The sequence below is a fragment of the Chanos chanos genome, chromosome 5 (genome assembly GCF_902362185.1).
Source record: "Chanos chanos chromosome 5, fChaCha1.1, whole genome shotgun sequence".
Classification (NCBI taxonomy): Eukaryota; Metazoa; Chordata; class Actinopteri; order Gonorynchiformes; family Chanidae; genus Chanos; species Chanos chanos.
This window is the reverse complement of record NC_044499.1, coordinates 41,892,971-41,907,711: the sequence shown is the minus strand read 5'-3', so window position 1 is coordinate 41,907,711 and position 14,741 is coordinate 41,892,971. Positions and strand designations below refer to the sequence as shown.

The 14,741-nt window shown below is 39.3% G+C and overlaps 2 protein-coding genes across 3 annotated transcripts in view; one reads left to right on the top strand and one right to left on the bottom strand.

Annotated features, from left to right (window-relative positions):
* Nucleotides 1-1,409: 1,409 nt before the first annotated feature.
* On the bottom strand, nucleotides 1,410-10,560 carry btbd16 (BTB (POZ) domain containing 16). The gene is made up of 15 exons (XM_030775037.1): nucleotides 10,522-10,560; nucleotides 10,096-10,260; nucleotides 8,987-9,092; nucleotides 8,156-8,284; nucleotides 6,656-6,745; nucleotides 6,017-6,128; nucleotides 4,916-4,985; nucleotides 4,484-4,614; nucleotides 4,174-4,293; nucleotides 3,639-3,733; nucleotides 2,928-3,010; nucleotides 2,589-2,663; nucleotides 2,176-2,277; nucleotides 1,585-1,773; nucleotides 1,410-1,478 (listed from the first exon to the last, which is right to left on the bottom strand). Exons 1-15 carry the CDS (start codon nucleotides 10,558-10,560, stop codon nucleotides 1,410-1,412), a joined length of 1,575 nt encoding a protein of 524 aa, XP_030630897.1.
* Nucleotides 10,561-14,375: 3,815 nt separating this feature from the next.
* Nucleotides 14,376-14,741, top strand: part of waplb (WAPL cohesin release factor b) — a 28,093-nt gene continuing 27,727 nt past the window's right edge. For both annotated transcript variants that reach the window (XM_030773598.1, XM_030773597.1), the window contains exon 1: nucleotides 14,376-14,649. The gene's annotated coding sequence lies outside the window, so the exon portion shown is untranslated. The remainder of the gene's footprint in view (nucleotides 14,650-14,741) is intronic.

The window sequence follows — 14,741 nt, the reverse complement described above, 5'->3', positions numbered from 1 at the left end:
TCTGAGTTTCCTTAATGGCAAGCTGCCCATGTGAAAGCAGAGAGTGCATAACACAAGCATGCTTCCTTTTCCCTCAAACAGGAGCTTTCGAAAACAATAGCAATGCAGCTTATTTAGAGACCAGAGGAACTATTTTCAATCAGCGAACCATGAGACGTCATTGGTCATTTTACACACACAGTAATGTAGATCACAAATTCCAACTGAGTTCAGTTTTTTTTTTTTTTTTTTTGCAGAATGCTCACCTCACACTAAGACACACTATTATTATTTATCAACATATTTTCCAAAATCTTTGTATTTAAAGATGATCCTAACTCTAAGCAAATCAAACTGCACTAGGATCTCATTTGAGACATGTCCTGAAGCAATTTTGTGCAAAAAGAACAGAGGTATTTTGCAAATTCTTAGTTAGAGAATTACAAGCACTTTGTGTAATTGAATGAAGGAGTGTGTTTTCAGATTTGGAGTTAGACAAATATTGCCCCAAACCTCTTTTGCCACCCTTTGATAAGTGTCCCTTCACATATTATTCCTGCACAGCAAGCCATCAGAATAAAATCTTATGTCCAGGATTCAGTCAACTCAGCAATAAGCCATTGCCTCCATAATAAGTACGCTTTCTTGTTTTCACAGCTGTACACCCTTATGTTATGGGCAGTACAGCACAGCAGTAATCAGAGTTTTCGGGCACCCTGACATACTGTGGACCATCTAGGTAAAACTACATTAGTATAACTGATGCTTTCCACCAAGGCCCTCCCCACACAACCACAAAGCCCGACTGGACAAAAAGAAATCTCCAGAGACAGACTGGACCATTGCTAGGTGAAGCTGTATTTGTCCCAAGTGAGGATCTCTATCTCTGTTGTGTAATGAGAGTGAATGGATCAACACCTGGGTAATTACGGTAAATGGGGTCATCCAGTGCAGCTAAGGGACTGAAACAAGTGGACACAATCTGATGAGCTGCCTGTCCTAACAAACAGCGCATATCTCCATTATGTCTCCCAGGCAGAAACTCTGCTTTTGATACTGGGACACAGAATCAAACCTTGGTGTAATAATAGCAGTCACTGCTTAGTGGATTGTGTAATGCTGACGTACTGTGGCCGACCCATTCACACTGAGAATGTACTTGCTTTTGATTGCAAATACACATGTTGTATTGCACAAGATTACAGTTATATAACTTTAGACACAGAAAAACATTGACTGAATCATCCATGAGTTATGTACGTAACATGTGATGTACCTGTAAACAGTTCAATGATTCAGTGTGTGACAGTGACATATTGCCAAAATGATCAAAACAACAACCGAAGCATATTAAGGTGTGCTTTCACAAACATGCCAAAAGACTTTTGTTTGGGTCGGCAATGCTTTTATTAGAGTTGTGGAACACAGTATTAAGATGATGGAAAGGCCAAGGCAAAGGTAACCAAGATGGGAACACACAGCCCTTTGAGTTTATACATCTGTAGATCACAAAATGTCCATTACTTCCACATTATTATCTCATACATTCATTTGCATGTGTGAATGTCTATGTGTATGCCAAGTTATGTGGATGCAAGTGTTTACCTGGCTCTTACAAAAGCGTTTTCTCAGAGTGAACTTTTGATTGATAGGGCCACTGCTGAACACCTGCCATTCTTGATTTATGCAGCTCTGCACTGTAATCTGGTAACGCATGTGCCGCTCTGCGACCATGCTGAAGGGGCATGTCATAAAGGAGTCTGAGGACAGTTCAGGGTCCCAGTGCCTTAACCTCTGCAGGACAGAGAGAAGAGAAGAGAAGAGAAGAGAAGAGAAGAGAAGAGAAGAGAAGAGAAGAGAAGAGAAGAGAAGAGAAGAGAAGAGAAGAGAAGAGAAGAGAAGAGAGTTGAAGATGCTATCACACTGTAAAATGCAGTACACTGTGTAAATATACTTGAGTATAACTCTCAATATTTCATACCAAAAAGTTTCACCAGATGAAATCAATATTACTAATGTGTATTAGTCTCCACACCTCATTGGTAGTTGTAATATTCTGACATCTAGTGGTTAAAATTAAAACAATTTATTTCCATCTAGTAGATGGGGATGATGATAAAATAGCCTCACTGACATGTTATGCAGATTGAGGTACATTTAAGCACATTCTAGCCTCCAGCCAGAAGAAATTCTAACCTCTAGAGAGAAGCCATAGGTGTCTGACGTATCCAGGCCGGTAGATTTAAGGATGAAATAGAAGCCATAGAGTCCAATGGTTTGAATGCAAGACTGTGATTCCTACAGGATATCAGAGAGAGACTGCTAACCAGTCCTAATGCTTATACGTTTGTGACAGTTCTCTTAAATGGTATCCTTGATTTGTCTTCATTCTCTCACAGCAACTGATTTCACATTCACTCAAACAACATGTAGCATTTCTGCCATAATTCTTTCATTTTAAATGTCAGGACAATGTAAGAGATGAAAAGGCACCCGTTTAAGAGAAATGGGAATGCATATAAACCCAGGATTATGAGAATTTAAAGTTTAAGAGAATAGTGAAGGCTAAAAAAAAATTGAAGCTAAATGACAGCAGGAGGTTACGGTACATTTTTGATGATCATTCCAAAACGGATCGCATCTGTGGAGAAATCAGTCAGTGACATGTCACCGCCTCTCTGAAGCTACAGGGTAAGTGTGAGACAGAGAGAGAGAGAGCATTTTTTGGGATTCATGACAAATAAGCCAAAATAAATTATCAAATTCATAAAGACAAACCAATCAAGATACTCAAAGCAGACTAAAATGAAAAGCTAAAAAAAAATCTTCTGCCTTTCACACACGACACTCTTTTCATATACATGTATTATTTATCCATCACAAATCCGAAATATTTAAGACATTTAAGTAACAAAGCAGGCCCAGATGATATGTTCAGATAGACTCACTGTGTAGTAATGTCTGGAGAAGATGAGGAGCAGCCAGGACTGAGGAAACAAATTGATTTGCTGGATTTCCTCCAGATGGTGCCCTAAAACAGAGAGAGTTTCTTATTTATTCCAGGCATGTTTCTTTGAAAATATGCTATTTGTGAGCCTGTCTCTCTCTACGCACGGACTCATGTGGAGTCCAGCTGGGAGTCCGAATGCACATCCATATGAGTATGAATCTATACATATATTCCTGAACGTGTTTTAAATTATTGATGTCCGAGACAGGATTGTAGGGATGTTTTTCTCACATTGTGTGGATCATTTCCAAGCCGATTGCCTATTCTCCGAAGGGAACGAGAGTGAAATTTTTGTGCAGACATATGATGTGATTTTATTGTTGGGAAATGGGCTGGCTACTGGCAGCGGAGCAGCACAGCTAATAGGTACACACACACACACACACACATATCACTAAACCCGCAGGCTTTTTAGTTAAGAGTCTCTAAACAAATAAGAGTTACGTCACAATATCGAACAAGCTAACACAAGAGTAAACTGGCCAGATGCCTCATGATGATTTACATTTTTCATAAATCCCAAACTTCCTATGGGATAACTGGACAGGCATTAGTGCCAAAGTGATCTGCTTTCATCTCTTTGTGTAAAGTATCCCTACCTTTTCAAACGTGTTTGTATGTGCACGTGCGTGTGAAATTCCTCACTCACATTCTGTGATGCCGTGTAGATGAAGTGCTTGAAAAAGAACAGTATACTTCTGTCCTATAGGCTGCTCCAAGAAAATTCCTGCCTTGAGAGAGCAGCTAGAGAGAAAGAAAGAGAGAGAAAGAAAGAGGAACAGAGAGTCAGGAACACTGATGTAATAAGCGTGGCTATTTGCTCCACAAGCCACATAAAGAAATCATTGAGACTATGAATAAACACACCATATGTTTAAGGACACACACACTTTATGAGCGTAGCATCAAGGTCAGTGTTTTTTGCACATCAAAGAGAGATGAAATGATTCCTGGGATGAGGAATCAGAAACTCTGATGTCCAGAGTCACAGCGATGGTAGTAAAATGAGCCATTTCAAGCATATTCATTATACAGTATGGCTATCATTATAGTGAGAACATCTGTTGGCTGTGGATCATTATGAAGTCCCAAGTTAATAATATAATCAAGTTAAAGTAATAAAATTATAATTAAGAACGTGCATGTGTGTGAAGGTGTCTACGTATGTTCGTATCTGTGTATACTTGGAAAAGAAGGTGATAACGGCACTGTGTGAAGGAAGAATCTGATCGTTAGGGTTGATCTGAAGATAAACCCAGAGCAGAACCGTCTTCAGGAGCTCATATTCGCTAGAGACAAACAGTCTGAAAAACATAAACCCAAAAACATTAAATTACACCCACACTCTAACAGACATAATGACGAACTACAGGCATCAAACTCGCTCGAATTTATTCCTCAGGTTCATTGAAGGTGCAATAAGGTTTTGTATTGTGATTTTGTTTATGCCCCTGACAAGCACATATTATGAGATTCGCAAATAAACTGTGGGACCTGGGGCATCGCAGAGTCTTGAGTAGGAGGTCAAAGGGCAGATCTCTCAGGTTGATGTGACATGAAAGATGAGTTACCAGGTGAAGCTCTAGCCAACGTTCACATGCTCTCTGAAGAATAGTGTCTTTATACTGCATCATAAATACAGATACACAAACAGACACAGAGAGAGAGAGAGAGAGAGAGAGAGAGAGAGAGGGGGGGGGGGTCTGGCTCAAGGCAAAAATAGAATCCAACATGCAGAAAGAAATGGTATGATGAAACAAATATGTTCCCCCTACTGCGTAATTAAGAAAATGAGAGAAAGCAGACACTGGAATGCATTCTAAATACCCCTTGCTCCAGCCCCTGATTGTTGTCAATCTAGTGTTGTGTGATGGTGTCTGATGTACCAATCATCTTTCATGTTTCCTCCTGTAGCCCAACCTTTACCTTGTATGAAACATGATGGAAGTCACACACGGTCACAGAACTGATCTTTTGCACCATCTCATTCAAACACCTGTCAATACAATGAAATTTCAAAGTGATGCTTTATTCAGAAATTAGATACTCATTGTTTGCTCAGCTTATTTAGATGTATATCAATATATTGGCATGCTTGCTGACAAATATACATTCTGTGACCAAACTACAACAAGAAAACCCTTGGCATTTACTTTTATATGGTGTTTATGTTGACCTTTTCAACATTAGTTGTAAGCATGTCACTTTTCGGATGGGTGGAATGTTGTTGCAGCCTTACTTAATCAAAAATGACTTTATTCAGAAAACATTCTAACATCACATGAGACACCAGACTGAAATCCATCTCCACCCACTGTCTTGAACATGACTAATTTCCTTTAAATTAGCCATTCCACTATCCCCAGAGACAGGGGAGTGGATTCAGGAGGTACGGTTTGAATGCTGCCAATACTTACTCAACATTTTCACATTTCACAAAGGAAGGCTAACCCCAGACCTCCTCTGCACTCATTAAAGGTGTAAGAAACTTGGATCTTCCGAAAGTGAAGCCAAGAGGCTTGATACTCAATATTATAGCAGAGATAACTGGGTTTTAAATACTGTTTAGCTGACTCGACCTTGATACCTTACTGTCATTGTGTATAGTGAACCAGCATATTCATTTACAGTATTTAAGTTTCAAAAAAAGGACAAAAAGGGACAATCAATACTGAAATAAGTCTCACAAAGTATGAATTTAAAATGACTCTAGGTTTAGCTCCACTGCTGTGGAAAATTTATGGTTAACCTTAAAAGGAGCAGATCTAGAATTTTCCACGGTGGTCTACCCTAACAAGACTTTGTTAAATACTGTTTGAGCTTATGACTTACTATACTTGGGTCATTGTTACGAATAAAACAAAATATCTTCTGTGATATAGCTTTGGTAAATGCTTGCTGGCTATGTTGCAACTACTGAAATGTATGCAACTACTATAATGTATCTCGTCTACACATGCTAATGGTGATCAGGTTGGGGCTAATTTTAAATCCTCAAGATTTACTACCTGTTAATATATATCGTACCTCTGGAAGAGGTGTGGCAGGCCAAGAATGGTGGCGGTAGAGAGGATCCCCTCTTCCCAGTGCTCAGGGCACTGAGAGGGGCTGTAGAGAGTCCTTAGGGCAAAGGACAGAGCTGAAAAGAACAAAAATGAAACACAGTTACACAGACATGGCACTTAACAGGATTTACACATCACAATAGATCCGCCCTCAGCAACAAACATTAATGCAAACTGATGGGGTGGGGGGGGGGGGGGGGGGGGGGGGGGGCAGCAGTCAGCTTTGCTTATTGACCTATACAGCAAAATGATCTCAGAAAAATGGTCATGTGGTATGACGAGGTGCTTGCTGAGAGAAACGTTTCGTTTTGGACTACTGGAGTAAATAGTAATTGGGATGGAGAAAGGCCATCTTCAGACAAAAAAAAATGCTGAAAAATGGAATCAAGCTGAATGATAACACTACAATCTGAGGTGAATCTGATCTAAATAAATCCATGGATTGTCGTCTGTGCTGAACCATTTGCTGGTGAGTTTAAGTTGTTACAATTCTCTCTTATATGACTTGATCCAAATAAAATTTCTAAAGCACTTATCACAGTTAAAGAGAGGGAATTAGAGAGCACTGCTGTGGAAAACATGATGGCTTTTGAACTCTTACTCTCTTTGGTGACAGATGGTTCTTTGACAGACAGCTGGAGGATAGTGGGACTGGTGACAGTTCTCCTTGTCCTCCTCAGACGTTTTGTGTCTATCAACAGGAAACATCCTGCTCCGCAACTGAACTTGATACCCAACTTACAGCTGCTCATAATACAAAGTCTACTGCAGTCTCTTTGTCTCATTACCACATTCTGTCATATGCACTAACACACAATATAATTTAAACAGTGAATATTAATGTAAAATTGACATTAATGGACTCACACACCATTTAGCCAAACGAAATAACTCTAGAAATTCCAAGCTCGGTAGGGGTGTAACGGTTTTCTATCACAAACTATAGTAGAAAACCGTAGTCTTACTTATCTTTTTCACCCGAGCTCTGTACAGTTTATCCCCTGACATTATTCCAAGTTACAGGCCTATATACCAATATATAGGCCTATTCTTAGTATGGGAGAACATTTCACACTCTTTGTACTTTTGATCATTAAAAATAATATATTTTTGAAGTTGGAATGGCCTTAATTTTTCTTTTCATTATTACGAGACAATATTCACATCATGAATTGCACGTTCGCTTTAACTGACCAGACAATTATAACGGCTTAAATGGAAATGTTAACAAAGCAGCTATATCAAACAGCAACCAAACACATGGCGTCATGACCATAAATGACATATGTTAAGATGTTGGTCATTTCACTGTCATCATGCGTTTCTTTTTCTGCCGAAATGGCATGCTTGACACACTGGCAGTCCCGAAAATGATGACCTTTCTGTCTTTTTCAAATCGCAGATGCAGTGGTATTTCCGTTTCGCCACCATTCGCAACAATCAACAGTGTTATATGAAGATCTGGAATGTGCCAGGAAACACTTCGGAGTGGCAGCACATCTTCAAAAGTATCACAACCAAGTTTAAATAACTGTTATTAAAGTTGAGTTTCAGAAGATTTCTCTTTTTTTTTGCTGCCGTTTGAATTATTATTTGTGTGTGTGTGTGTGTGTCTGGAAATGTTCTTTTGTGTATATGTTTAAATTAAGAAGGAAAGAAATTTTTCAGTTCCAAGTTGGTCCAATGATCTTTCAAGCCAAACTATGACACACCATACTGTGGTGTGTCATAGTTTGCAAACTGAACTGCATGCAAACTGAACTGTGAATGAGTTGAACCACGACACATCTTAAGATCAGCACTTGCTTTCATTAATCACTGAATAGATGTTTCACAACGTACAGAGCTTATGGGACTCATTTCTGTGGCCTTTCTATGAATATAAGATATGTTGACATTTCTTTTACTCTCACAATGTCAGTCACACAGAGAAAAAAGATCTAAACACTATTTCTGTGTTATGACTGATGTTTCCATGGAACAAATGCTGACAAAATCTCAGCACTTTGTCATGAGTCAGAGTGAGATTGTAACAACCTGTTGTGAGACACTATTAAATGTTACATTTCTGATATGTAAATCAGTTGGGTTAATTTGAAACCTGCTGTGTCCTGAAGCTGTGTGGTCCCCTGTTTCTGACTGCCCTCACACAGCTCGGCAAGAGTAACTGCCTTGGTCAGGTACGGATAATGTAGCTCCCAAATGCTCCCTAGGCACTCCAAAATCACATCTGAAAACATAAAGCAGGCAGACAACTGTGAGAAATTCTCACACCTATTTAACTTGCCTTTCCGAGCCATTTTACATCTTCTTTTAAAAACTTTTACAATTTTTAAAAACTTTTTAGCATGCTAAAAAATTAAATATTGCACTGATATACTGGTAACAGTAATGGCAGAAGTAAAATCTCACACAAAGATATTACCTGCTGTATCAGAATGTACCACCCTGCGAGAGAAAAGGTAGAACAGTTCTTCTGGAGTGTCTGATTGTGTAGGACAAACACCAGCACTGTAAGAACGCAGCGTAGAATCCATGACTATTAACAAATGTACATATTCATATTCATATAAGTATGAAAAAACACACCCACACACTTCTATCTGTCCTCTCATGTGTTCTTTTAAAGATAAAAGCAAACATAATTTGTGTTCAATTGAACACCAGACCACTGTCTAATTCTTCTGATCTCAACATGGACAGTGCACGGTGCTCCTTTATGATAACAGTTGCATTCAGGGGCCAACCGAAATTAAAGATCATCATCCTCTAATGTGGCGAACAGCCTGCTCCATACTGATAGCAGGGGGCTGGCAGACATCACATGGTGACAAATCTGTCCCCAATGTATGATCAACTGCCGTTCTGCTTCCCTGCTTTTCTTTCGTGCTAAATGGTTGTCATGGTAGCCCAGGTGCCCCTGGCAGCGTACCAGTGTCTGGAGCTATTGGGCAAACTGGATTGTGGTAGTTGAGTGATCCGTGGCAGAGGGGACTCTCCATGGGGGGCATCGTCACGCTTGCGTAGCACAGAGTCAGCTGGAACACAAACACACAGTAAGGGGCACAAACTACCCAACAGGGCTCATGTTCAATGCAAATATGTCTGTAAAGCTCAGGATAAACCAAAAAAAAAAACAGTGCCCTACTGATCTATAGAGATGCCATGGTGGCATACTGCCCTACTATTGGGACATGGAACATAGGATGTAAATTTGCATGCAGTAGTTTTTTTTTTTTTTGCCTTATTTATTACAGGTAATTTAATCTCCATTTACTTTATTTTGGATTAAAAAAAAAAAAACACACACGCGCACACACACACACACACACACAAAACTGAGGAGGCAGTATCAAAGGCCAAATTGTTTTAGAGGTAGCTGCCTGAGTGCCAGTCCTCTTTTAAAATAGCTTGTTGCCAGATCTCTCCAGGTGCTCATCTCCAAGTTGAGGCCAGTTTTGTGACACCAGGTTGGCGGGGTTGGCACAGAGCTGGTTTTGAACCCCCCCTTGACAGGCCAGGGTTCTGGCTCAGGAACACTGACTTTGACATGGCAGTCACAACATGGCATAGGCAGAGTCTGAGGGCTTAGAACTATCTGGTAAGCTCCACAAACCCCTTGATATACCAAGGCCCTGAGCCAAAACACATTGCCAAAAATTTCTTTTTGAATGGTGTCAAATGATCAGCAGAGAAAAGTAAAAAGCTGATTACTCTTTGGTAACATTAATTACCATGATGAACAAAATGCACCAGCATGTGACAAAGAAAGAAGAAAAGTTATGGAAAAATATTGTGCCCATCATTTGAATGCCAAATACGAATAATGTTTTCATATTATCCACAATTAACTTCTTTATTAGCTGCATATCTTGACCATACAGCTATCGTTATATTGCTATCTAGAAATATAAATATAGTCGGTGTTGCACAGTGTCCGTCTAGATTCTGCTACTGGACATCAAGGCTAAGCAGTATGTAATAATAATAGCCTAATAATAAAGTAGCGGATGCTTCATGGGCATGCCAGTCTGTGTGTACGTTCAAGTTATTCTCCAGACCTTTCTTGGTAGTCTTGCGTGATGTTCTTATGTCAGCTCTCATTGCCCTCTCTACCTGGGCTTGTCCAAGGAGGTCACAGTCAAGCAGACTGGTCAGCTGCCGACGATTGGTGTGACCTACTTGCTTGCGCTGCCCTGCTTGCATCTGCAAAATCAACAGAAAATGTTAATCTATCATTAAAACTTATATACTTACGTAAATTGTGCAACAATACACATGCACTAAAATAATTTAATAAATAAACTAAATAATTAATTAATTTAACAGGACTGAATGGTGCCTTAATTTCCGGCAGTTTGGGAACCATCCAATACTTTATACTTGGTACTTTTCCTCTGTGACTTTCAAATTGGTTAGTGGTCAAGAACAAAGCAACAAGACAGGTGATTGCATGTAGCCTCTCACTCTGTCGATGGAACACACTATAGCTATAGTTTTGTACATCATTCAAAACCTGAGTCGTACAATATACCCAGTAGATTACCAGTAAAACGTCAATATATTACCACCAGTCCTTCAAACTGTATGCGTCACCTTGAACTGAAAGTCTAGTTATTCAAAATGAGGTGTTCAGGATCACTGCGATTTTTGTACCAGTTAGTATTGCAAGTATTTGCATTATGACGCTACTGAATTTCACATCACGTGAGCGCTCTCTGCACAATGTTGATAGGGAACCGAATTTTATTGAACAGCAGCTCACGGTATTCTATAGTAAGGACTGAGACTCTTTACAAACATCAGAAAACATACTTGCCGAATATGATATTTCCAGACACTCCCACGATAACATAATTGCAGCTGAAAATTTGCATTTGCAACACGCGCTTACTATTTGCAGATCGTAATTGTAAACCTTATTTGCTGCACCCAGTTACATTTACAACTTTCACCAATTGGCAAATTGGTCATTATGTGCTGAAGATAAAATTCATTGGATTATGCTAATCATATCATATCACGAGTCCGGAGTCCCAGCATTTAAACTGATCAAGAGAGGAGCACATAGAAACCATGAATATGAATGCCTGTGTATAATATTACTCTCCTTGGTGGCGTAACACTGGTGGGGATCTTTACAATTAGGGGTCGTAACATGTACCACCTCAACGTCGCCCTCCAGTGTCTCATTCCCCTCAACTACTAATCTTGTCACAGCAAAACGTCTTCGTCGGATGTTTCGGCATTCATCACGTTTAGGTTTGCTCTAAATGGACGAGTTTAAAACTTTTTACAAACATAATTCCATTAAGATCTGTCTGTAGTCACAACAGAACACTTCTCTTTAGTCATCAGAAAGATGCCGAAGAGTTCCTTAACGGTATAATACGCAGAAAATCCTGCCTGTCTGGAAACGATTAAATAATCAAAAGCGATCTAAGAACACATACTTATGACAGTAAAAACTAGGCAATTTTTATTTACTAATAAACTTTACCAGTTTTATTTACTTTTATTACTTACGTTTATTTACAGTAAAATGCCTGAATTACAAAGCAGTCCCTGATGCATTTGACCCTTACTAGGACATTGCTCTGGAAAGTATTTTTTTAGAATTTGTATTTTTACGCTTAATCTCAACTCTGTATTAAATTAGAAAATTATGTAGTAATGAAGGAAAAGAATAAGGACACTGCCATTCTGAATCACATTTGGTAACCAGACATGGGACAAATATGTATTTCCTGTATTTTAACCAATGTCCATGTCAGTTTTCACTGTGCTTGTGACCTTGTCCTTTTGGCCACGAATATTATGTGTGATGCACTCTCTTTAAGACACTCAAGTAAGCTATCTATCTATCTATCTATCTATCTATCTATCTATCTATCTATCTATCTATCTATCTATTTGATGCACATTCAGTCTTTTTAGAATTTTGGTATTGTCAGAGAAAAAGTACACAAGGAAAGGAGTGGTGCAGAACTGATACTGAGCCCAATTATCAAACGCTCCGTTAAAGTACATTTTCACCCTAGTCTTTTGGCTGCACCGTCTTTGTGGTCCACTGGGAGATAGTGTACTCTCTTTATTTCTCCATCTACTTTGCCCGATATTGCTAAAAAGTCCTCCGATTGACTTTATCAATATATTGTCCATCAGCTGCCAGGGCAGCCAACAATGTCCAAGTCAGCCAAGTGTAGAGAGGAACAAAGGAGGGGATAGTGAAGGTGCTGTAAGATAAATCTAACTCTGGACAGTTTGCAAGAGAGAGAGAGAAAAAAAACACTTTAGTCAGAGAGCAGCCACTGGGGCCAGCTATGCATATTTGTTATCTGGAAGGGCTGTGATCAAGATAAGGGCTGGCACGAACCGCTGGGGAGCAGATGGGGATGGAGCAGAGTGCACTATGCTCAACATAGCAAAAATTACAGAGCAAGCACTACAACACCACAACCCGCCAGCAGACATAAAGGGCATTCAAACAGAAAACAGACCACGCTACGAATAAGACTGCTCAAAATAAGGGTCAAATATGAACAAGGTTTTCACAGTGACAAATAAAGATGAATAAAAGTGCCTGGTCAGATGTAATTCATCTGACAATTAAGTTAGACAGATAGGAGATTTATAAAGTGATCTTAATGTTGAATGCAGCACTATTTAATCTTTCCAGGTACCTCTAACAAGTCAAATTAAGAAAACTTTATAAAAATGTCATAGATCAAAATATACAGAGCTATCATTTCCTTTCTCATTAGTGTTACTGAGTGACAGTGCCTATCCTGGATGGACATTGAGATGTGTATAGTTCTTGTGCTCTGCTGTTGGATGACTACCACATGTTTGTGGTGATGCACCTGCTTGACTAAAGAGTGCAATGTTGGCTTTCTTTATAATAAAACACATGATCTTTTACTGTCCCCAAGATTTTCTATAAGTATCCTTACATGGCCTTCCTCATTAATCTTTACAATTGATATACGATTAAATACATTCTTACTTCGCTATTGGCTTATGGTTTATTTTGAGGCATTAATCAACAGGATGTTTTGTAGTTTGCGACAGGATACAATTTCATGTATTTATGCATATCCTGGACTCCATTCATCTGCATAATTATGGTTTGACCATAACTATAGACATCATCCTTGCCTGTTATGCTCCTTGGCATGTAGGGCTCTGCTGTGTCTGTGACAGGTGTTTTTTTTTTTTTTTTTTTAAACCAATCAGAGTGGCTACACCTTAGCAACCCCTCAAACCTGTAGGAGCATAACACTGTCAGCTTGCTAACAGGCTAAGTTAGCATGTCCTGTATGACACAGTGAAGTAGTAGCATTACAGTAAAGTAGTAATTAGTCACAAAAATGGAAGACTATTGTTTCAATGACTCTATCAGACTTTTTAATAACAAACACTAAAATGTTTTGTATACATAGGCTTATAAATATTTTAGTATGTATTTTGTTTCTGAGCCCTTTGTAATTTATTTGCTATTGTTTATATATCTCCTCAGTAACAGAGTTCCTCATCTTGCCCATCAGGGATGGTCTTTGTGACCACCTTATGCATAACTCATAGGGCTGTCTCAAAGGAATAGACCTCAGTAAACAGAAACCCCAGATCCATGTAGGCATGCATCTCCACAGCAATTTTTATACTCTTACACTGAGACAGTCTGCTGCAGTTGGCTTTACAATGTGTTGCACTCTACACGTAACTGTTATCTTTAGAGCGTCAGATGGTAGATCTCTCATGCCTAGCTAGAAACTCTAACGTTTCTCTTTAATCTTACACACCATTGAAATAGCAGGGATAGCTTGTGGTTATAACTGTAATATTTTGTAATAGCTGTAATAATTGGCTCAAAGAAATCCGTTATACGTGTGGGATACTACACGTATCTCTGTAACTCTGCAATTTGATGAGACAGCAAATAACTTTAAATCCTTTAAAATGATGTAACTTGTGTGCTTTAGTTTCAAAATACTACATTCGCTCACCGAGGGTCTATAGCACCGAGGGTCTATATTCACGCTTTGTTATACGCTCGTTTACAAACCTAGACATGAACCTATTTCTCTCCAGTACCCAGCTGCAGCAAAAATGTTGCTTTGCATGCTCCCACTCAAGTTCAAGTCAAACATACAACCAATCACAGTTTGAAATACTGAAATACTGAATCGCATGCGCTCGAGTCTAAACAACGCATACTACCATTGAATTCTCTTATTGGACAATGGCTTACTTTCCGTGCGCGTACGATGACGGTAGTGTGAAGCGAAAGGGCTAGGGAGGGGGAGTTCGAATGGAAACCATCAGTGTTGTAGAAGCGAAACAATCGAGTCAGAAATAGCTCTGGAAATTGAAGATCGTGAATTGTGTCCATTGAAATAACTCTAAATCGGTAGCCAGGTCTAGCAAGACTAACAGTGGTGTCGGACTGGTCTGTATCAAGCTCCACTGGAAGGAGCTGCTCCTTGTTTATATTGTGCAAGGGGAGCTTGATAAGGAGGCCCGATTTAGTGTGAGTGGAAAGAGGCGGCCGTGGCTGAGAGTGAGTAGTGGTTCGGCCTTTCGCGCATCAGCCAAGTAAGTAGAATTTATTATTTTTCCTAGCTGCAAAGGTATCGCTAGATTTGATTCAGAAATCGGAGCAAGTAATTACTAGAGTTGCAGTTGGA